Source organism: Solanum dulcamara, chromosome 12, assembly GCF_947179165.1.
Source record: "Solanum dulcamara chromosome 12, daSolDulc1.2, whole genome shotgun sequence".
Lineage (NCBI taxonomy): Eukaryota > Viridiplantae > Streptophyta > Magnoliopsida > Solanales > Solanaceae > Solanum > Solanum dulcamara.
In genome coordinates, this window is record NC_077248.1 from 60152297 (window position 1) to 60174864 (window position 22568).

General features: G+C 34.3%; 1 protein-coding gene and 1 pseudogene across 1 annotated transcript; one reads left to right on the forward strand and one right to left on the reverse strand.

Annotated features, from left to right (window-relative positions):
* Positions 1-6966: 6966 nt before the first annotated feature.
* On the forward strand, positions 6967-9764 carry LOC129875809 (uncharacterized; annotated as a pseudogene).
* A 472-nt stretch (positions 9765-10236) lies between these two features.
* On the reverse strand, positions 10237-20284 carry LOC129877809 (phenylalanine ammonia-lyase). Its single transcript, XM_055953341.1, has 2 exons — positions 19762-20284; positions 10237-12139 (listed from the first exon to the last, which is right to left on the reverse strand). Exons 1-2 carry the CDS (start codon positions 20178-20180, stop codon positions 10390-10392), a joined length of 2169 nt encoding a protein of 722 aa, XP_055809316.1. The 5' UTR covers positions 20181-20284; the 3' UTR covers positions 10237-10389.
* Positions 20285-22568: the final 2284 nt, after the last annotated feature.

Below are 22568 nucleotides of genomic sequence, written 5' to 3' on the forward strand. Positions count from 1 at the left end.
GTTACCTTGTTGAAGAATCTTGAAAAAGAACCCTAACTTGATGCTTTCTTGAAAATTCTTAAGTGTTGATGTTTAGAAGTGAATGAGAGGGTTTTAATGAGGAAAACTGATTTCTACAAGTTTAGGGACATTAGAATAACTCCCCAAAGGGTTATAGGACAAAAATACCCTTAAAAATAAAGGGGGCGTCATTCTTCTTAGGCAGTGGAGTCCGTGTCCTCTCCGCGTTGCGGATCCATCGCGGACTTCTGCCAGGATAGAGCATCTCCAGTAAAATAGTCATAACTTTTTACTCCGAACTCCAAATAAGAAAAACATGTAGCGTTGGAAATAATACTAAAAGACCTTTACTTTGATAGGTCATGAGCCACCCAATTCATTATATTTTAGGAGATATGATTATTTGAAGTTGACTCTTATACGGACTCATCAGAAAACTTAGCCGATAGAAATTCTTTGGACTCGACTTGATGTTAGGGATCCCTTATGACCCTAAAACATATCTAATACACTTAAAATACTTAGGAATTGATCCTAAATCATATATACAATTAAAATTCACTGAGTTCGATCCTACACGCTAATGAAGAATGGTTCGAGTCTTGGCGAAAAAAATTAGGGTGTTACAATGATGATTATCATGAACCAATATTATTATTCGTATATTTAACTTTTTTATTCCTCTTTCACTATTTTTATTCTCTCATTATTGAATATTCTAGAGTCTCTCAAACGATCAAACCTTCTACATTATGCAAAATCTATCACTATATGTTTATAAAGACATTAAATATTTTTTTGGTATCTTCTTCAAATTTTAAGCACTAAAACTAATCAACACTATTTTAATATCATTATATCAACTTATCAAATTCAGCGCAATATTATTTCGATATCATTGTATAAACTTTTCTTATTTTTGAGTCAGATTTTATTTATTCTAACTTTATATTATATATTTTTCATTGAAAATTTACATTATTTATATTATTACTTCATAATTTCACGTATATCCTACCTCTCCAGACCTCATTTGTAGGATTACACTCAGCATGTTATAATTATTCAATTTATATATGCCAACTAAAAAAACTAAGGCTTCTTTATAAAGTTTGACTTTAGGCCGCTAGACCTATTGAGACGACTCTGCTTATAAATGTGCTAATTGATTATTTTTTATAATAATATCGCTAATGCTTAATTGTGTTATTATAATAATAATAATATTCTAGACGTATAGATTTATATTCACGAGAATAAAAATTGTGGTCATGTTTTTTTGGTGTTGTCAATTTCTTTTTCCAATAAATGTTGTTTTGGACGAAGAGGAGAAAAGAGAAATTTGAAAGATAAGCGCATATTTATTAATTAGCTAAATCATGGTTAGATACTTACTTTAACTAATTAAATATTAATCATTAATTTTAACTCATGCCATGTGTCTCTCATTCAAGTAAAAACTCTGAGAAAATGAAGACAATAAAAATGGAGAGGAGTCAAGTCTAAGAAATTAGAGGTTGTCCCTGTATAAATTTTATTTGGGAAAAAGCTCAAATATGCCATTGAACTTTGAGAAAATGCTCATTTATGTCATTCATTAAAAGTTTGGCTCATCTATGCCATTGCCGTTTGAAAAAAAGGCTCATCTATGTCATTATTTTTAACTCCAATTTTGCAAAACCACCCAAACAACTTTTAACACTTTTCTATTGGAGTTTTGAATCAAATATACTCTTTTTGCTTCTTCTTCTTCAAGAACACATGAAGAATACCAAGAACTCCAAATTTTGAACTTCTTCAATTTTTTCACGAAATCACCTCAAATTTCAATAGTAGCATCCCTCCGATCTAGATATCAAAACTCAATATCTTTTAAGCTAGAATTTAACCTAACCCAACAAGACACACTTAAAATATCTTCAAAATTTTAAAACTTTAATCTCTTCTAATGGTAGAATTTTCCTCACAACTCCAATGTCATGGCCCAACCCACCAGGCGTGCAGGTACCTACTCTAACACCTAGATAGAAAAACCCTTATAGAAATAACATGTGGAAGTATAACCAATACTAATAATAACTTTAAGAGTCAGGAATACATCATAATTGAATTATCAAAATTTTAGAGTCTATTACAAATCTCTTTTAACATCTCAAGGATACTAGTCTAAACAAGTACAAAAGCTACTAAGAGTAGGAATAAAATACAAGGTCAAGGACCCATCTTCCACCAAGATAAAGAAAAAATAGAAGCTTCTAGAGGATCGCCTTCGTCTTCACCTACGAAACATAATTGACCCTGCAACCAAACTATGTCAAGTGGCATAGCAAGAGTAGTATTAGTACAAATAATACGTACTGATAGGCATCATCATTCAATTTGATACCCACCATATAATATATTAATAGAAAGATAAGAGATATCATAATGTTTAACTTTCTCAATTTAGTCGCCCAGCCCAATAAGTGTACTCCTTATTCTCACCCTTAGGGTATTCACCACCCTAAACAACACGGTTTCACTACCCCCTTAGTCACAACTTAAAACTGTGGGTTAGGGACCCACCTCGCTGTTATTCCTTCACCCCAATAGTCCCCACCTAACAACCGTAACCGTTCAATGATTCCGCCCAACCCTTACTAGTTGGTCTAACTGCCTCACAACACAAAGCATACCCATCTCACCACCACACTCTTCAACTCACCTGATTTCTAAGTGCCCACTACCCCTACCTCCATCATTTATGAAAATCATAATGGTAACATTCTCGAGCAACTAGAAGCCTCAACTCCTAGGGGTATAAATATAGAACAAGATTATATCATAGAGGTCACATCCAGTCCTAACAGAGCCCATCCTCTTACCCATCAATAAGTGTATTTATGATCCTAAATCTCTAATTTTAGCGCACCTCAACCCAAGAATTCATTTATAGTTCTAAGTCCATGATTCATCTACCACTGACCTTACCAACACATGAAAATGCATATATTATCAGTTCCTCTCATGGAACCATCCACACACACATACTTGGCCCTCTCAAGGAACCTAAACCAATCATATTTGTGTCGGAGCGTGATATCCGATCCAAAATATGTATCAAAACATGATACCTAATCCAGATATAACGTGTCGGAATGTAACACTTGATCCAATTCATGTGTCGGAACATGACACCCGATTCCAAAATATCACAATTACAAGAACATGCAATGTTTACAATATTTATACCACCAAGAACAGGTTCATCACAAAAATAGGCCAGCCAATTCTCATTTATATAAAATCTAACCTGTTACCCTTATCTGTACACGTTTAGGTATATCATAAGTAACTCAATTACATATTTAAGACAACTTCGAGAACAATCAACATCCCCATTACCAACCCTTACAGGTCTAACCTTAAAGTCTACTGGTGTTACTTTTCTGTAAAAAGTTTTATGACCTATATAAATTACCTAGTTGCATACAATCATCATGATCGATAACTTCTCAATTTATCGCAACACCTTTATACCCAGGTCTTATTTTATTTTGATCCTATCATAATCGGATCTCTGTTTGTAACCCATAACCCATAGTTTAGTATATGAATTCTGATTAATTTTCCTTTTATATTACAAAGTAGGTATAGATTTACTACTCAGAAGAGAGAAACCTAGCCTACCTGGCATCAGGTAATTCGTGGAGAGCTAGTATTGTTGAAACCATTGATCCTCAACGTCCTACGGTAAGACCAGATTGAATTTCACTAGTTGAAGCCTTCCGATTGCAGAGATTCCCTTCCCTCTTCGCTCCAGGTCAAGAGCAACCTTTTTGGAGGATTTTGCAGAAATCCTCGCTTCTAACATCAACTTGGGAGAAGTGGAGAAAATAAGAAAATTCGCGACTTAAGTTCTGTCCCACGAGTTTCCGCTATGGCGGCCTTATTTCCGCTCTGGCGGCGCCTCCCCAGCGGGATCATCCCGCTCTGGCGAGGTGGTGGGACCTAATCACACCAAATTCTTGTAATTCTTTTTAATAAAAAATAACAATGGTTCGGATCATTACATCCAAATCACTTGAAATTTTGAACAAGACATAGTGAACTTTAACATATTTCTTTTGAGTTTATGTTCTAAATTTTAAGTGATTTGGAGTTGTGGAAAAAATTCTACCATTAAAAGAGGTTAAAATTTTGAAACTTTGAAAAATTTTTAAGTGTGTCTTGTTGTTTAGGTTGAATTCGAAATCAAAAGATATTGGATTTTGATATCTAGCTCGAAGGGATGCTACTATTGAAATTTGAGGTGATTTCGTGAAAAATTGAAGAAGTTGGAAATTTGGAGTTCTTGGTGTTTTTCATGTGTTCTTGGTGTTCTTGAAGAAGAAGAAGCAAAAAAAGTACATTTGATTCAAAACTCCAATAGAAAAGTGTTAAAAGTGGTTTGGGTGGCTTTGCAAAACCAGAGTTAAAAAATAATGGCATAGATGAGTGTTTTCTCAAACGACAATGACATAGATGAACCAAACTTTTAACGGATGGCATAAATGAGCCTTTTCTCAAAGTTTGATGGCATATTTGAGCCTTTTCCCTTTTTATTTTAATAAAAAATTCAATTCAACATCAGTTTTTTAACTTCTATTAGTTGAAATGATATACACCCTCTATTCCATAATAAGTGAATTATTGGACTTTTTTTCAATATTCAAAATAATTGAATTGTTCAAAGTTCAAGAGAGTTGTTGGAAATTTCTTTCACTTTTGCCCCTTCATTTACAATTTCTAGGTAATAATTTCAAGAAAGTTAATTGCTCATATTTATGATTTTACTTTGAATTATTTATATTTTCAAGAATAGTTTGAAGATATCTAAAAAAGCAAAAGTGGAAAATGGTGTTCAATTTATATCCTAATTTTTTTTCTTTACAGATATGTATTGCCTCATAAATTCACTTAATATGAAATAGAAGAAATATTTGTGTCATTTCTATAATAATAGGAGTTTATGTGAATCGTTTTTTAACTAGAAGTATATTACCTATAAATCACAGAGTTAAGGGTTATATATATCACACACTTTTCCTTTTATTATTTTCAATAACTTGTAATATTTTCAACTTTTCTTTTATAATTCTTATAATTTTTTTTAAAAAAATAGGGTAAATCTAACATTTTTCTAAGAGTATAAGAATAAATATACATCTTTTCTGTATTCGTAAATTAGCCTAATGAAAATAGTAAATAAAGACCAAATGGAGTGTGGTGCAGTAATTGATTGATTCACTCTTAATCAGAGATTTTGAATTCGAACCTTGATTATGGAGAAAATTTTATTGGGAGCCCCCAATAGACTATGCAGTGCGCGATCTTAAATTTAGGTGTCATTTGACCCCAAATAGTTTTTGAAAAAAACTTGGGAATTAGTGGAAGTTTTAAAAATTTAAAAATTACCCCAAATTTTTATATTTTATAAAAACACTCATCATTTATTAATTCTAACTAATATTTATCTACCAACTTATTTTATTAATGTGGCCAACCAACACCATTAAATAACATTTTTATCAAGTAATAAAAATGAAAACTTGTCGGAAGAGATTGTTCAAAGAACGTGGGAATATTTTATAAAAGAATAGTTTGTTATTATCTCATTCGAAAAAGAATAGTTTGAATGATAAGATTGGAAAAAAAACAATTTATTTTTAATTCAATTAATTTATTGTTCTTACCCATATTGTTATTTTGTTGTTGTTGATTGTTATTAATTATGTTATAAGATTTTTTTAATGGAACATGTTCATTATAAAGTGATAACACAAATTTATAAGTATTTTAAATAAGTTTTAGAATTTACGGATATAAAATAATACTTTTTAAAAAAACCAAATATTCTTGAGAAAATTTGTGGCTAAATATAGTGAAGTTTCACTAAAACATCATCCAAAAACAACTTACTACGAATATTTAAAAATTTAGGAAAAACAAATAGTAAATAAAGACGAAGAGTATAATAAGACAAAACTGAGTAACCACCCTCTTCCAAAAAGTTCACACTCTTTCTCTCCCCCTCCATTAACTGCATGCACAGTTGATGCAGAGTACTATCTCAAGGAGGAAAGGAGAGAAGACAGCACTCTGTAGCGCAGGTGGCAGAGAACGCCTGCAGAGAAGGAGACAAGCTGGCTATGTCTACAGCCAATTTTTTCACCATTGAAGCTAAAGGACAAAATAAAGCTTAAAAAAAACAATAGAGACTATAAGAGAGAAAAACTGGTGAGTTATTTGAGAGTACAAAAGGATTATGGTCATGGAGATGGAGAAAAACGAGGAAAGTAATTTGAAGAAGAGAATGACTGGGCGCAGCTATAAACAATGGCTGAAACAACGAGCACAACAAAGATCGAAATCATCTGGTGATTTTTTTATTTTTTGGAAAAGAAATATGTAATTACTAAATAAATATAGTTACTGTAGTCTGTATATATAAATATATGTATGAAACCATGAGATTTTATATACTATATTTTATTAATTATATCTGCTTTTTTTTTTTTATATAAAAAAATCTGTTCAGAAGATGCTGCTAAAAAGGAAAATCAGTCGGCTCAAGAACAAGATGACAAGGTGGAAGAAGTAACTGTAAAAGATGCACACAGGTATGTGCTTTAGAGGCGGAGTTAACATTTTTAGTTTATGAATTTTGAATTAATTTTTTATAAAATTATATTATATAAATAATAAGTAAAAGCGTCACTCATTTATGCTATTCATTAAGAAAAAACTTATACACATTATTTGTTAATTGAAATGAATAGATGAGCCAAACTTTTAACGAACGACATTTATGAGTTTTTTCTCAAAGTTTGATGGTATATTTGAACATTTTCAATTTTAAATAATAATTTAGTTAATGAAGTGGTCGAATCATATATCCATTTTGTTTTATTTGTTTCCTATTCCTTTGCGTAAGGGCTAGTGCCAATGTTTGTAAATTCAACTGATGCTATGTTGATTATGTTACAGTCTCTTGGTGGCTCGGGTGTTATTTCCATAGGGGATATCTTGGATGATTTTATTTATCGGAAGTTTGGTGGGGATTCTTATACGAGCATTAGTGGGAATGTTACTCGTAAAATGAAGCAAGCTACCTTGAACAAGTTCAACAATAAGGGGAGTGGGAAATTTTCTGTTTTGATGGAAACTCGTGCTTGTGTTCCCAGTGTCAAGCTTTCGGGAATAGATATAATTATTTTGTTTAACAGTGACTGAGACCCAAATAATGATTTAAGATCCCTGCAGAAGATTACAGTTTATTCACAGTCGGAGCATATAAAGGTACTGCGTCTATATTCATGTTTTACTGTTGAAGAGAAAGCACTAATTCTTGCAATGCAAGGTCTGACAATTGACAGTAATATAGAGAATATGAAACAAGCAGCTTGCCATGGGCTGCTAACTTGGGGTGCTTTTTATCATTTCAATATGCTTGATTGTTTCCATGTACAATCTTCTATCTCAAAGAGATCATCTGAAGCTGCTGCTTTAGATGATGTCTTTGCTGAATTTTTAGGCTTAATGTCTAGTAACTGTGAGAACAGTGATTATAACAGCTGTTCAAAGATATTGAAAGTACAGCAGAATGGAGGGACTTATCCAAGTAAAATATATCTACTTGGTGAACTGGAAATGCAACAAATGGATGATTCTTCTTTTGTGATAGGATTGGTGGAGAATGAATCTCCCCACGTTTTCTGGACAAATCTGCTGCACGGAAAGGTTCCTAGGTGGAAACAATTGCCTAGTCCATCACGAGGAATTAGAAGGAAAGAAAGACTCCAGGGTGATTTGAATCAGCCATCTAAAGGGGAACAGGTTTCTGAAAAAGAGGGCAATAAAGTTCATCTTACTCCAGAGCCCAAGTTAAGGAAGAAAAGGAAATTGCATGTCCAGGGAAAGAGACACAAAATTGGTAACGTAGTGCCTATTTTACGTCTTTGTTTCCAGTAATTCTCCTTTATCATCAGACACTGACATATTTGGTTTTTGATGCCAACCCCATTTTCTAGGAACGCCTCATCTTTCTGCTGGTGATAAACATAAATGCTGGCGTCTTGCAACTAATTCCAGTCCTCAGTGTGATAAACCAGCTGAAGACAATCATCAGAGCCATAAGAATTGTATTAGTTCTTCCGGTCGCCAGGTTTTAGATTCCATGAATTGGTCATAGACTCTTCTATGCAGTGGTCTATAGGAAATTTGCCACTGCAACAACATACAAGTATTGGTGCAGTGAATGGTACTAGTATGAAAATCAGAAACAACCACGAAGATCAATGCCGTCCTGATGCCTCTCCAAACACACTAAACCTGCCTCAATCCCTTTACCTACACCCACTTCATATGGAGATGGAGAGGATACAAAAGGAGAGAACAAATTACGAAATAGCATGAAGATCTGGTTTGTCCTTCTGACTTCTGTTCTTTTCTTGTTCATTTGTCTTTTCATTTATTGTTTATTTTTTTATTTAAATATAACAATGTTTCACATTGTAAAGCTTACTAAAGGTTTCAGTTATAAATGTTATGCAGAAATTGCTCCTGAAATCTGAATTTGAAAAAGAGCTAGATTCAATTATGAAGAAGTATGATTTGCTGCTTCAGATTGCTGAAATGGAATTAGCTCAAAAGCAAGAAGATCTTGATACGATCTACAACAAAGTGCATGTGCATAGGTTACTAGCCGAAGCCATGACACAAGTACAAGATACTGCTGATTCAGTTGGGTCACTGGAGATGACTGTAGGTATGCATTCCTAATGATTCATTTCTTGATTATAACTATGTTATCTGCATATGCTTCAAAAGAGAAGCACTTCAATCTATCTGTTAGTGGAGCCTAGATTTTTAGAACTTCTATTTTTAGCAGTGGACTGTGGACGACATGTTCAAATATAAAGCTATAGTGTTATATTTCTCCTTTTTCTCTGTCCTGATTCTGTCTATCAAAAGCCCGAACTTGTCTAGTCTTGATATAACTTTGGGGTATAAATGTGAAATATAATTAGGATAAATAGCATCTCAAGCTCTCTTACATTCGGACTCTGTTAACATTAAACATTTCCTCTGTCTCTCTGATACTTTGTGTAGTCGTATAAATGATATCTATAATGTGTGCTTTTCTCCAGATGTTGGGAGGTCTATTGTCGGAACTGGACAATCATTACCAAACAGACCAAGTAGTGTCCCAGCAGTGACTGCATCCATCTCAGAACCTGTCAACTCCGAGCAATGAGCTGCTGATCCTCAAATATACTCTCAGAATTTTCCAGTGGCTGCCATTCCATCTCTGAATTCTGAATTGCCTAGAGTGGAAGACTCGGCTGTAGTTCCACGGACAAGTGCAAGGGCCACCTTACAAACAGCATGCTCTGCTGATCTGGCAACACGTGGTTCACGTGCGACCCCAATACCGAATTCAGTCCATCATCATTACACCAAGTCAACTCTCGATCCAAACATTGAGTTGTGCAGCGAGGCCCGTTGCAGGCTGTGAACAGAGGAGACCAGCTCCACATCTCATACATTTTAGACCACTGCCAACAATGAATTCTTGGAATTCCAGCCTGTTGTAGAGCTGACACCACACTTTGTCACCTGGTGGAAATACCAACACGATAGTCCACAATGAAGGTGATGAAACTTCTCATTGGATCACCAAATAGGATCAATTGTCCAATGAGTGGTGCACTGCCAGCAGGAATTTGCTTCAATATCCAGGGCATCATATATTACGCACACTGTTTACAATAATTTCGTATGTGCAGGAAACCAGACATTTGTTACAGGTTTTCAGATATCAACCAATAAACATTCAGCTTTTAGTACCCATGGTCATTCTTTTTTTTCTTTCTAATCTTTGTCTAAGTTGTCATAATTTCCTCAGTTGAATATTACGAAATAATAGCCTCATTAAACTTGTTTATTCAGGATGAATCTTCCTAATACAAAATGATGATGATGATATGAGTTGAACTTTGAAAAATAATGATTCATATAGCCGATACTGACTTATTTGGTACTGAAGAGTGGTGGTTGTTGTGTTAAACAAAAATGAAACTCAACCTATGTGAGTGCCCACGTTGCCGGTATCAAGCGGTAGGTTGGCAACCATTGTAAAACTCATTAATTCACGTTGAATCCTCCTAATACAAATGGTCATGACATGAGTTGAACTTTAATGAAGTATTTATTTGAAACCAAAGCATAGTTATTGTTGTTTTGTGTTTAAATGAGATTCTAAACAACCTGAAACAAACATATCCAAGAAAAAAACAAAGCCAAATCCAAGATATCTTTTTCACCATTACTGCCAAAAAAAAAGGTCCTTTTTTTTCAAGCAAACACCTAACAGATTGGAAGAGGATCACCATTCCAGCTCTTGAGACACTCCAACAATGGATCAATGATTTGTCCATTGCACACTGCTGTGAACACCTTGTCAACATCCTCACCGGGCGATCGGACTCTTTCTCCTGTCAACAGTTCTGTTCCAAGTTCTTTCCTCACAAACCTGTACAATGGATATGATTTGCATTCTGTGATCCTGTTAGGAATTGGAGGGTTGTCATTTTCAAGAACAACTCTTGCACTCTCAACTTCTTTAGGCAACACAACCTTCAATTCGTCCTCGAAAGCTCCAATCTTTTGGAAGATTGAACTGTTCACATTCTTCTCACTTTCACAATTCTTCATTGCATAATCAACAATTACTTGTCTCAGCTTCTGCATCAAAGGGTAGTTGGAACTGCAGGGATCATCAGCATAGGCAAACAAGTATTCCCTGTCCACGACTCGAAGCAATTCCTCTTCGCAGAATCCTGCTGGATGAAGCTTACCATTAGCATCCATTGTCAAAGTTCTCTTAGCTACTTGACTAATTGTGTTCTTGACTGCATTCTTCAAGTTCTCCTCCAAATGTCTCAAGTCTATAGATTGGCAAAGTGCCACTAGATAGGTTGATGACATTAGCTTCAAGATGTCGACAGCCTCAGCTGTTTTCCTAGCTGAGATTAAGCCCAAGGAATTCACATCTTGATTGTGTTGCTCAGCACTTTGGACATGGTTAGTCACTGGATTTGCCAAGAACTGAAGTTCCGAGCAGTAAGAAGACATCGCGATTTCAGCTCCCTTGAAACCATAGTCCAAGCTTGGATTCCTTCCTCCGGTGAGATTAGATGGCAACCCATTACTGTAATAGTCGTTGACAAGTTCCGAGAATTGAGCAAACATCAATTTCCCAATTGATGCAAGGGCCAATCTTGTATTATCCATGGAGACACCAACAGGGGTGCCTTGGAAGTTGCCACCATGCAAGGCCTTTTTTCTTGAAACGTCGATCAATGGATTGTCATTCACTGAGTTAATCTCCCTCTCCATCATCTTAGTTGCAGCACGAATGACTTCAATTTGAGGGCCAATCCATTGTGGAGATGTTCGGAGAGCATAACGATCTTGCTTTGGTTTTTGAAGAGGATCCATTTCATGGAGCTTTTGAGCTGCCTTCACATAAGAGCTTCCATCCAAAATGTGTTCCATAATAGCAGCAGCCTCAATTTGACCAGGATGATGCTTCAACTTGTGTGTCAAATGGTCAGTGAATTCAGGCTTTCCATTCATCACTTCAGCGAAAATCGCTGATAAAACTTCAGACATTACAACAAGAATATTGGACTCAAACAGGACAATTGATGCCATACCAGAACCAACTGCTGTGCTATTCACAATTGCAAATCCTTCCTTAGGCTGCAACTCGAAAAATCCACCACTAACACCAGCAATGCGGAATGCTTCTTCAGCATTAAGGGTCTCACCATTGGGTCCAACAGCCTTAGAATTAGGCCTGCCAGTGAGTAAACCAGCAATATAGGACATAGGGACAAGATCACCCGAGGCAGTGAGCGTGCCACGGAGGGGCAAACACGGGGTGATGTTGCTATTGATCAACTTTGTAATTGCTTCCAAGATTTCAAATCTAATGCCAGAGTACCCTTGAAGCAGAGTGTTGATCCTAACAAGCATAGCTGCCCTTGTTGCTGAATGTGATAATGTGTGACAAGTTTCTGTTCCATTTCCAAATACTCCAGCATTCAAGAACCTGCAAAATCAGTGTCATCAACATTAGATTTTGAAAATTACTAAGTTGCGCGGACTTTTCACTTTTGATGTCGCACCCGTGTCGGGTTCTCCAAAAATACACTAGTTTTGGTGAATTCGACGCGCACCCTTGACATTTTTAAAGAGTCCGAACAACATAAAAAACTTCTACTACCTATATACAAAATATAACACATGTCATCAGTAGAGCATATGATGTCGATGGCCCGAGGAGAAGGAGCACCCAATGGTCTAGGGTGGCCCCTTTTGCCTTATCAATTCTTGTGAAACTCTGAATACAAAACTAGATCGCTGGCATGTACAAACTTACAAATAAAAATGTCATCCTCTCACATCATATTCAAGTGATACTATAATATAATTTTATTTATTTATTTAAATTCTTTTTTTCTGAATTACAAAAAATAATTTAGAAATTACTGAGTAAGTTCTCACACGTCCTTCCAAGTTGGTAAAAGAAAGAGATAAGTATCAAAAACGCACTTAAACTATCACTTTTTGTGAGTTTCATACTAAAATGGGCATTTGCTTATACAAACTAATAAGTGATAGTTTAGATATGAAACCTACGCTCGTAATAGTTTAGGTATGAAACTCAAAAAAAAGAGATAATTCAGGTGTGTTTTTGACACTTATCTCTAAAAAAAATAAAAAAAAACAAAACTTGAAGGAAGTGAAATGACTAAAATCTCCCACACCTATCGCACACACCTTTGCCAACTCCACATGCATAACTCAATTAAAGTAGGAGTAATATGATATGTGACATTATTTATTGACGAAACCTATAATGATAAATAACTTTTAATAGGTTAAATTGCATTAATATTATAATTTGTTTTTCACAATATCACGGTATATAACTTAAATTTTTTACAAAAAAGAATAATACTTTCTCCGTTCCTTTTTAGTTGTCATGATAAAGTTTTGCATAATTCTTAAGAAAAAATAATAATGAGTGTTTTTTGACAAATATATCCCTTATTAATTCTTTAATCTTTATTTATCTACGTGCCTCTTAATTCTAAAATAATTAATGCTAAAGATAAAGTTAAAAAAAGATATTGATTATTTAAATTGATAATTATTATGAAATAAATATTTTTAGTATACATGACAACTAAAAGTAACAGAGGGAGTAGTTATTATAAGGGTTATAGTGGATCATTTATAGCTATCGACTCGAAATAGCAGATGATTAAATTATAAATGCAAGCTATATTTGTTTACTTGGAAAATGGTAAAAATATCATTAAATTATTTAAAATTGAATAAAAATATCTTTCATTAATAGTTGAGTCAAAAAATATCTTTGCTATCAATACTTTGCTCCAAAAATATTTCAGCCGTTAATACTTTAATCCAAAAATGCCTCTATAGTTACTTTTGGACAAAAATGCCCACTTTTCTAATAAACATATTGTTTCTTCTCTTTTTAAACACATTATTTTTTTGATATAATATTATTTTTAAACTTTTTTTTCTTTCAAAATCCTTTTAACTAAAATAATAGTGGAGAATAATCTTTTTTATTGTGTATTGTGATGCCTCGTGGATTGAGCTTGGTTGTGTGATGATGAAAAATGAAAAGGTGATAGCCTATGCTTCTAGATTCTTCTTAATCTCCTTTTATTAATTAAATAGAATTATCCCATTTTTTTTACTTTGATAATATAGGTCATATGTATAAAACCATAATAACCTCATAATTATTTTCAATTAGATAAGGATTAAAAAAAAATTCTAATAAAATAGAAAATATTTTATTTTTTAATCTTTTTCAAATTGAAGTAAAATAAACATTTGTTAATATATTCCTTGACTTTAAAGTTAATATAAAAAAATAGGGTCAATAATAACTCCATCGACGATATTTTTAAAAAAATTGTGATTTGAAGTGATGTAATAAATTTTCATGTTTTATGGTGGCATTATGATTATTGTATCTTAATTTTAAAACCAATAATTATATTAACAAATTTTTATCCTTATTCAATTTAAAAATTATTGAGAAATATGAAAGTCAATAAAAGTTGCTGCAAAAGGGAAATGAAAGTCAATAAAAGTTGCTGCAAAAGGGAGTAAAAAAAAGGGGCCAAGAGGCAGCAACTTTGTTTGACAAAGTTGGCTGCAGATTTGGAAAAAGTTGGCTGCAAATTTACACGGTAAGAAAACGCGTATACGCGTTTTCTTTCTCCTATAAATAGGGTCTCTTGACCTCATTTGAAATCATCCCAGAAAGAGAGAGTAAGAATACAAAGAGAGTTTTACACCAAGATAAATATTGTAGTCTTGAGTGTCCTCTTTAGTAGTTGTTCCTTTTACAAAGAGAAGTGTTAATTGTTGTTTTCTCCTTGTATTTGAGAGTTGTGTACTCCATATAAAATAGTGAGTTCCTTCTACCCCGTGGTTTTTCCCTTCTATCATTTAGAGGGGTTTCCACGTAAAATTCTCGTGTCCAATTTATATTTATTATTTTCATCATATTAAACTTTAGTTGTGGTGCTTCCTCCCCCCCAACAGTGGTATCAGAGCCCTCGGTTATTCTATCTATTTTATGCGAAGATACTATCTGTGAATAGTAACTTTTCGTGAATAGTAAAATTCGGTGAATAGTACTATTCACGTGAATAGTAAATTTTGGTGATGGTACAGTTTGTCATGACTGTTCGTAAAAATATTCAGAAACGATCTAGAAGGGTGTGAAGCAAATAACAATGTCGAGTACAACAAAGTTTGATGTTGAAAAATTCAATGGGACTAATTTCTCATTGTGGAAAATGAAAATAAAGCGATATTGAGAAAAGACAATTGCTTAGCTGCAATTGATGGCAGGCCCACAGACTTTGTTGATGACAGCAAGTGGAACGACATAGACAGCAACGCAGTTGCTGATCTACACTTGGCACGAGCTGATCAAGTGTTGTCTAGTGTAGCGGAAAAGCGGACGGCGAAGGAAATATGGGATACCCTTACAGGGTTGTATGAGGCCAAGTCTTTGCATAATAAAATCTTCTTAAAAAGAAGATTGTATACTCTTCGAATGGCAGAGTCCATGTCAGTTACTGAACACATCAATACTTTGAATACTCTATTTTCGCAACTTACAACAATGGGTTGCAAAATAGAGGGTACTGAACGTGCGGAGCTTCTACTTCAAAGTCTGCCTGACTCGTATGATCAACTCATCATCAACCTGACGAACAATACAGACAGTCTAGTTTTCGATGAAATTGCAGCCGCTGTCTTGGAAGAAGAAAATCGGCGCAAAAATAAGGAAGACAGACAAACAAGTTCGCAGCAAGCTGAAGCTTTGATGATGGTGAGAGGAAGACCAACGGAACGTGGCCCCAGTGGGAGTCACAATCATGGCAGATCTCAATCAAGAAGTAAGAAGAATATCAAGTGCTACAACTGTGGCAAGAAAGGGCACTTCAAGAAAGATTGTCGGTTCAAGAAGAAGAGTGAAAACCCTGAGTCATCAAATGCTCAAGGGAATATTGCATGTACCTCGGATGATGGCGATATTTTATGTAGTGAGGCAATATCAAATAATGAAGGCAGAAAATGTTTCACTGATGTCTGGATCATGGACACAGGAGCAACATGACACATGACTTCCAGGAGAGAATGGTTCCATCAATATAATTCTATCTCAGGAGGGTCTGTGTTCATGGGAAACGATCATGCTTTGGATGTTATTGATATTGGGTCCATCAAAATAAAGATGTATGATGGCACGGTTCGCACCATCCAGGAGGTACGACATGTAAAAGACTTGAAGAAGAATCTATTGTCTTTAGGACAACTAGATGATAATGGATGTTCATATAAGACTCATGGTGGAGTCATGAGAATATCCAAAGGAGCGCTTGTAGTGATGAAAGCAGAAAAACTTGCTGCAAATCTATATGTGCTTAAAGGTGAAACACACCAAGAAGGAGAAGCATCAACCGCGTCAGCAAGTTCATTTGAAGAATCAACGATGATGTGGCATCGTAAACTTGGCCATATGTCGGAACGAGGTTTGAAGATTCTTGCTGAGCAAAAACTTCTTCCAGGGCTCAAAAAGGTTTCACTATCCTTTTGTGAGCATTGTGTTACTAGTAAGCAAAATAGACTGAAGTTTAGCAGTTCCTCTGCTAAAAGCAAGGAAATACTAGATCTGGTTCACTCTAATGTCTGGCAAGCACCGGTGGAGTCTCTAGGAGGAGCGAAATATTTCGTGTCATTTATCGACAATTACTCCAGGAGAAGTTGGGTGTATCCAATCAAGAGGAAGGCAGATGTTTTTTCAGTTTTCAAAGAATTCAAAGCGCGGGTGGAACTTGAATCTGAGAAAAAGATCAAGTGTTTGAGGACAGATAATGAAGGAGAATACACTGGTGATGAATTTAATAACTTCTGTAAACAAGAAGGTATTAAACGGCAGTTTACGGTGGCATATACTCCACAACAAAATGGAGTAGCAGAGCGGATGAACAGAACTTTGTTGGAACGGACAAGAGCTATGTTGGCAACTGCAGGGTTGGAAAAACCATTCTGGGCAGAAGCAGTCAAAACCGTCTGTTATGTGATCAATCGGTCACCATCAACCGCAATTGATCTGAAAACGCCAATGGAGATGTGGACAGGAAAACCAGCTGATTATTCTCGCTTACATATATTCGAAAGTCCTGCTTATATTATGTACAACACCCAAGAAAAATCAAAGTTGGATCCAAAATCCAGGAAATGCATTTTCTTAGGGTATGCTGATGGAGTCAAGGGGTATCGCTTGTGGGATCCCACAGCCCGCAAGGTGGTAATCAGCAGGGATGTTGTATTTGTTGAAAACAAGATACAAGCAAAAGAAGGTAGCACTTCAAAAGAAAAATCAGAGACTACTACAGTTGAAGTTGAAGAAATAGAAGAAGTTCCAGTTTCTTCTGAAGCAGCACCAGAGCACGAAGAACAAGAGCAAGCTAAGATCGAAACTCCAGAAGTTCGACGGTCAACTAGGGAGAGAAGAGAACCAGCTTGGCACTCAGATTATTCTATGGAGAGTAATATTGCATACTGTCTATTAATAGAAGATGGAGAGCCTTCAACCTTTCAAGAAGCTATGAAAGGCCAAGAATCATCTCTGTGAGTGGCAGCAATGCAAGAAGAAATTGAAGCTCTTCATAAAAATAAAACATGGGATCTTGTTCAATTACCACAAGGAAGGAAGGCCATTGGAAATAAATGGGTCTACAAGATCAAACGCAATGGTAATGATCAAGTGGAGAAGTATCGTGCAAGATTGGTGGTGAAAGGATTCGCTCAGAAAGAAGGTATAGACTTCAATGAGATATTTTCTCCGGTGGTTCGACTCACAACAATTCGAGTGGTCCTGGTGATGTGTGCTACATTTGACTTGTACTTGGAGCAGTTAGATATCAAAACTGCATTTCTTCATGGAGAGCTTGAAGAAGAAATTTATATGCTTCAACCAGAAGGTTTTAAAGAACAGGAAAAAGAGAACTTGGTTTGCAGGTTGAACAAATCTCTATATGGTCTCAAACAGGCGCCGAGATGTTGGTATAAGAGATTTGATTCCTTCATTATAAGCCTTGGATACAACAGACATAGTTCAGATCCTTGTGTTTATTACAAGAGATTTGATGATGAAGATTTTGTTATTTTGCTGTTGTATGTTGACGACATGTTAGTAGCAGGCCCCAACAAAGATCGTCTCACAAATTTAAAGGCACAGTTGGCTAGGGAGTTTGAAATGAAGGACTTGGGACCAGCAAACAAGATTCTAGGGATGCAAATTCACCAAGACAGAAATAATAGGAAGATTTGGCTTTCTCAAAAGAACTACTTGAAGAAAATCTTGAGACGTTTCAAGATGCAAGACTGTAAGTCAATTTCTACCCCACTTCCTATTAATTTCAAGTTATCCTCAAGTATGTGTCCTAGTAATGAAGCAGAGAGGATGGAGATGTCTAGAGTACCGTATGCATCAGCAGTGGGAAGTTTAATGTTCGCCATGGTATGTACAAGACCTGACATTGCACAAGCAGTGGGAGTGGTTAGTCGGTACATGGCTAATCCTGGTAGAGAGCATTGGAATACTGTTAAGAGGATCCTAAGATACATCAAGGGTACCTCAGATGTTACAATGTGTTATGGAGGATCAGACTTTACTGTTAAAGGTTATGTTGATTCAGATTATGCAGGTGATCTTGATAAAAGCAAGTCCACCACAGGTTATGTGTTTACTCTTGCTGGAGGAGCTGTAAGCTGGATTTCAAAACTGCAGTCTATCGTGGCTACATCTACGACGGAAGCAGAATATGTAGCAGCTACACAAGCTAGCAAAGAGGCAATATGGATGTAGATGTTATTGGAGGAGCTCGGGCACAAACAAGAGAAGATTGCTTTGTTTTGTGACAGTTAGAGCGCTTTGCATCTTGCAAAGAATCCGGCATTTCATTCAAGGACAAAGAACATACGAGTTCAGTATCACTTTGTTCGTGAGAAGGTGGAAGAAGGCAGTGTGGATATTCAGAAAATTCACACTAATGACAACCTGACAGATATGTTTACGAAGCCGATCAACAGTAACAAGTTCATATGGTGTCGATCTTCTATTGGCCTAGCAGAAACGTAACATCGCAGTAATTGGGTAGAAAGGATGGTGTGAAGACTTAATTGATTCTCAATTAAATCTTCAAGTGGGAGAATGAAAGTCAATAAAAGTTGCTGCAAAAGGGAAATGAAAGTCAATAAAAGTTGCTGCAAAAGGGAGTCAAAAAAAGAGGCCAAGAGGCAGCAACTTTGTTTGACAAAGTTGGCTGCAGATTTGGGAAAAGTTGCCTGCAAATTTACATGGTAAGAAAACGCGTATATTGTAGTCTTGAGTGTCCTCTTTAGTAGTTGTTCCTTTTACAAGAGAAAAGTGTTAATTGTTGTTTTCTCCTTGTATTTGAGAGCTGTGTACTCCATATAAAATAGTGAGTTCCTTCTACCCCGTGGTTTTTCCCTTCTATCATTTAGAGGGGTTTCCACGTAAAATTCTCGTGTCCAATTTATATTTATTATTTTCATCATATCAAACTTTAGTTGTGGTGCTTCCTCCCCCCAACAAAATAAAAATATTTCATGTTTATTAGGAAAAAATATTTATCATTATCTAAATGAATATTAGTGACAAATTACTATGATCTTTTATATATATATATATATATATATATATATATATAATTAGTAGATCATTAAATTATATGTGCTAACCATTTTTGCTCCTCCCATAAAAAGAATGAGAGTTTTAACTTTTATACTTCTCCACAATTTTTTTTTATATGCTATCAGATCACATGAAAAATAATTATAAGTATCGACAAAAAAAAACACAAAAAATAGGGTTATCGAGCTAACATGGAGAGTTATAAAAACCCTTACATTATTAAATCACACGAAGAATAACTAAAACTCTACAAGTATCATCATTATCATCAATATAGTGATGCAAAAAAATGAGGTAATCAACAAGCTATACGTACCGAAAATGCAAAAAAAAAAAATTACACTATCGGTATATATACCGAATAATTTCGATAAAAAGTTGTTTACCTAATAAGTTCCTTTTGAAGAGCACCTCCATTATTGGTTCTTCTATGAGAATTAGCACCAAAACCAGTAGTAATACCATAAATATCTGTTCCTTTACTGATACTATCCATAATCCAATCACTACTAGCTTTCACACCAGCCCTTGAACTTTCAGAAAGTTCCACTTTGACCCCACTAGTTTTGTTATCAGCATTTGCAATGGATGCAACTTGTCCAACAGTCAAATTCTCACCCCCAAGTTTCACAACTGGCTTCCTAAATTCATCCACCATCTTTTTCACTTCATCCAAATGACTCCCTCTTAAAGATTCAGCAGCCATTTCCCAATTCAATGGATCATGAACATGACTTGATGATTTCTTGCACAAATCTAAATCCATGGCCACTTCTTGCTCATTTTGTGTAATTGATGAGGCCATTGGATCAAGAAAATGGCTAGAATTGTAATGGAGAAACTTTAGTGAGGAGAAAAATGGGCATTTGCTTATACAAAACAAATGTTGTGAAGTTTTTTTTCTTTTTTTTGGTTAAGTGATAGAGGGGAGTGTGGTGACTATAAATAGAGGAACAAATGTTGGTATGTAAAGAAAATATGGGAGAGGGTTTGTAGGGAAAGATTAAAAATGGAGGACTTTAAGTGTAATTAACGGTTGAGATTTGAGGATGATGTAGTTACTTCATGCAACATGGATTTCTTATTTTATTGAAAAAAGAAAAGATTTTGGTGGGGTTGGTGGATTAAGGATAGTGTTTGGAGTTGTTTTGGGTTGTTGGGAGAAAAATGAGGGGTAATTTTACACTTCTCCTCTTGATATTGATTGATATAATAAATAAAGGATTGTCCAAGAAATTTAATTAGTGTTTTAAAAGGCAATTTCGAGAGTTGTCTCTGTGAGGCATTTACAAAACGCCTCGAGGTTTACAAAACGCCTCGAGGTGAGGATTAGTTATGCGAGTCTTACGCCGTTAAGCGCCCAATTACACATCTTAAAAATGCTTAATTCCCAACGCTCATCTAAAAATTCCTACATAAATTATGTTTCAAATTTTTTAGTTAACTTTGTTGATCTTCATATATAATCGTTTGATAAATGGATGACGCTTAATAGTTTTTCATCAATAGAAATAAGAAAATTGAGAGTAACTCAAATAATAAGTCGAATTTTACATCTACACATATCATTGATTTTCATGTTTTTGTCATATGTCTCAAAATTATCATATTTTATTATTTGAAAGTAATTTTATTTTCATTCATGAAGAAGTGATGCATTTATTATGATACTAATAAATTTATTGATTATTTTCTTTTAGAGAGATAAATTGCATGGTATGATACTAATATATATTAAGAAAGTGTTATTCTTTTATTGTTTGAAAGTTAAGATGTTATGAGTTGATTTACATCTCATAATAGCTTTTATATTGTTGCATTGTTTATACTTGTAAAATTATATTAGAAGTTTTATTATCTATGAGTTTTCTTAATCATATTTTTAAATTTTTTAAAAACTATTAACGTATTTTTAAAATAATTTTATGTTATTATACAATTTTAATATATTATAAATTAAAAAAAATTAAAGATTCATGGGCTTACGCCTCACTCTTCGCCTTTTAAAACACTGAATTTAATTAGACTCGATCTCTTTAATTATTGAAGTAGCAAAACATAGATAAAATTCATAAATGTTAGTATGCTATATGAAATATATTGTTTAAACGGATGTCCACTAAATGTAATCTCCTTATTTTTCTATTACTTTTCACTGTTATGTTCCACCTCTCCCATGATCTCAAATCCTTAATGCAATGTCTCCCATCTCTTCCATGATATTTCCCCTTAATGTCATATTTATGACATTTTTTTTGTCTACCTTTATGTAATGCTATAATTAAATTGAGGATGAGAACTCATATGGTATACAACACTTGAAAATTTGAGAAACATTTAATTGGAAGAGTAAGAAAGCTTTGCTCTCTTGTCTCTCATTTCTCGTGTCTACTTTATTACTTCATATAATTACTCTTTTAGCTTAATTTACAATACGATATCATCACGAATATCACTTTGAAGCCATCCTTCTCGAAATATTGAGCTAAATGAATAATCCATCATAATTAGTCAAACATATTTCGTGGGTAAAACATGAATTCAGAAATAATATTGGAGTAAAATTGGTTAATGTCTTTGTTTATCTAACTATTGAAAGTTCTTTATGGATGAGGTATGCAGGTACGCACATCTAACATATATTTCAAATATTCTAGCAATTAAATATTACTCTTTTTGTCATGATTTCAACTGTATAATGTTTTGTCTTAGATTTTTAGTCATACGCAATGGGAGTTTCTCTTTGATTTGGATAGACCAATTAAAAAGTTAAAAGAAAGTTGATCTTTGATATATCAATGAGTTGGTGAGCCAAATTAGAAGTTTTGATGCACTATTTCTATTTGTCCAATTTAATTGAATTTGAATGATATAATTATACCTCTTTGACTGAGTAATTTGGTAGGATTAAGTTGTTGAGGGGCGGCTCTAGCTTTAGGCCCCCAAATGTGAGGGGTTTAATTTTTTTAGCAATAATATATTTATTATAAGTATTTTTAAAAATAAAAATTAAAAATTTTATTGTTTATTTTAATCCTTAGTTTAAGATTATAAAATTTAAAAGTATTTTTTAGTTCATTTTGTTAAAGAAAATGTGACTTATGATAAGTATTGTGAATGTTCAACCAATTTTAAATAATGACATGCTGATGTATGATCGGATAAATGTCGTTTTGATAAAAATAAAGATATT

What these genes read in the sequence shown, in the direction of transcription:
- LOC129877809 (XM_055953341.1), bottom strand. Translation starts at nt 20,180, where the DNA reads ATGGCCTCATCAATTACACAAAATGAGCAAGAAGTGGCCATGGATTTA. An exon ending in CTTCAAAAGGAACTTATTAG is followed by an intron (nt 12,140 to 19,761) that starts GTAAACAACTTT and finishes CTGATTTTGCAG; the next exon opens with GTTCTTGAATGCTGGAGTAT.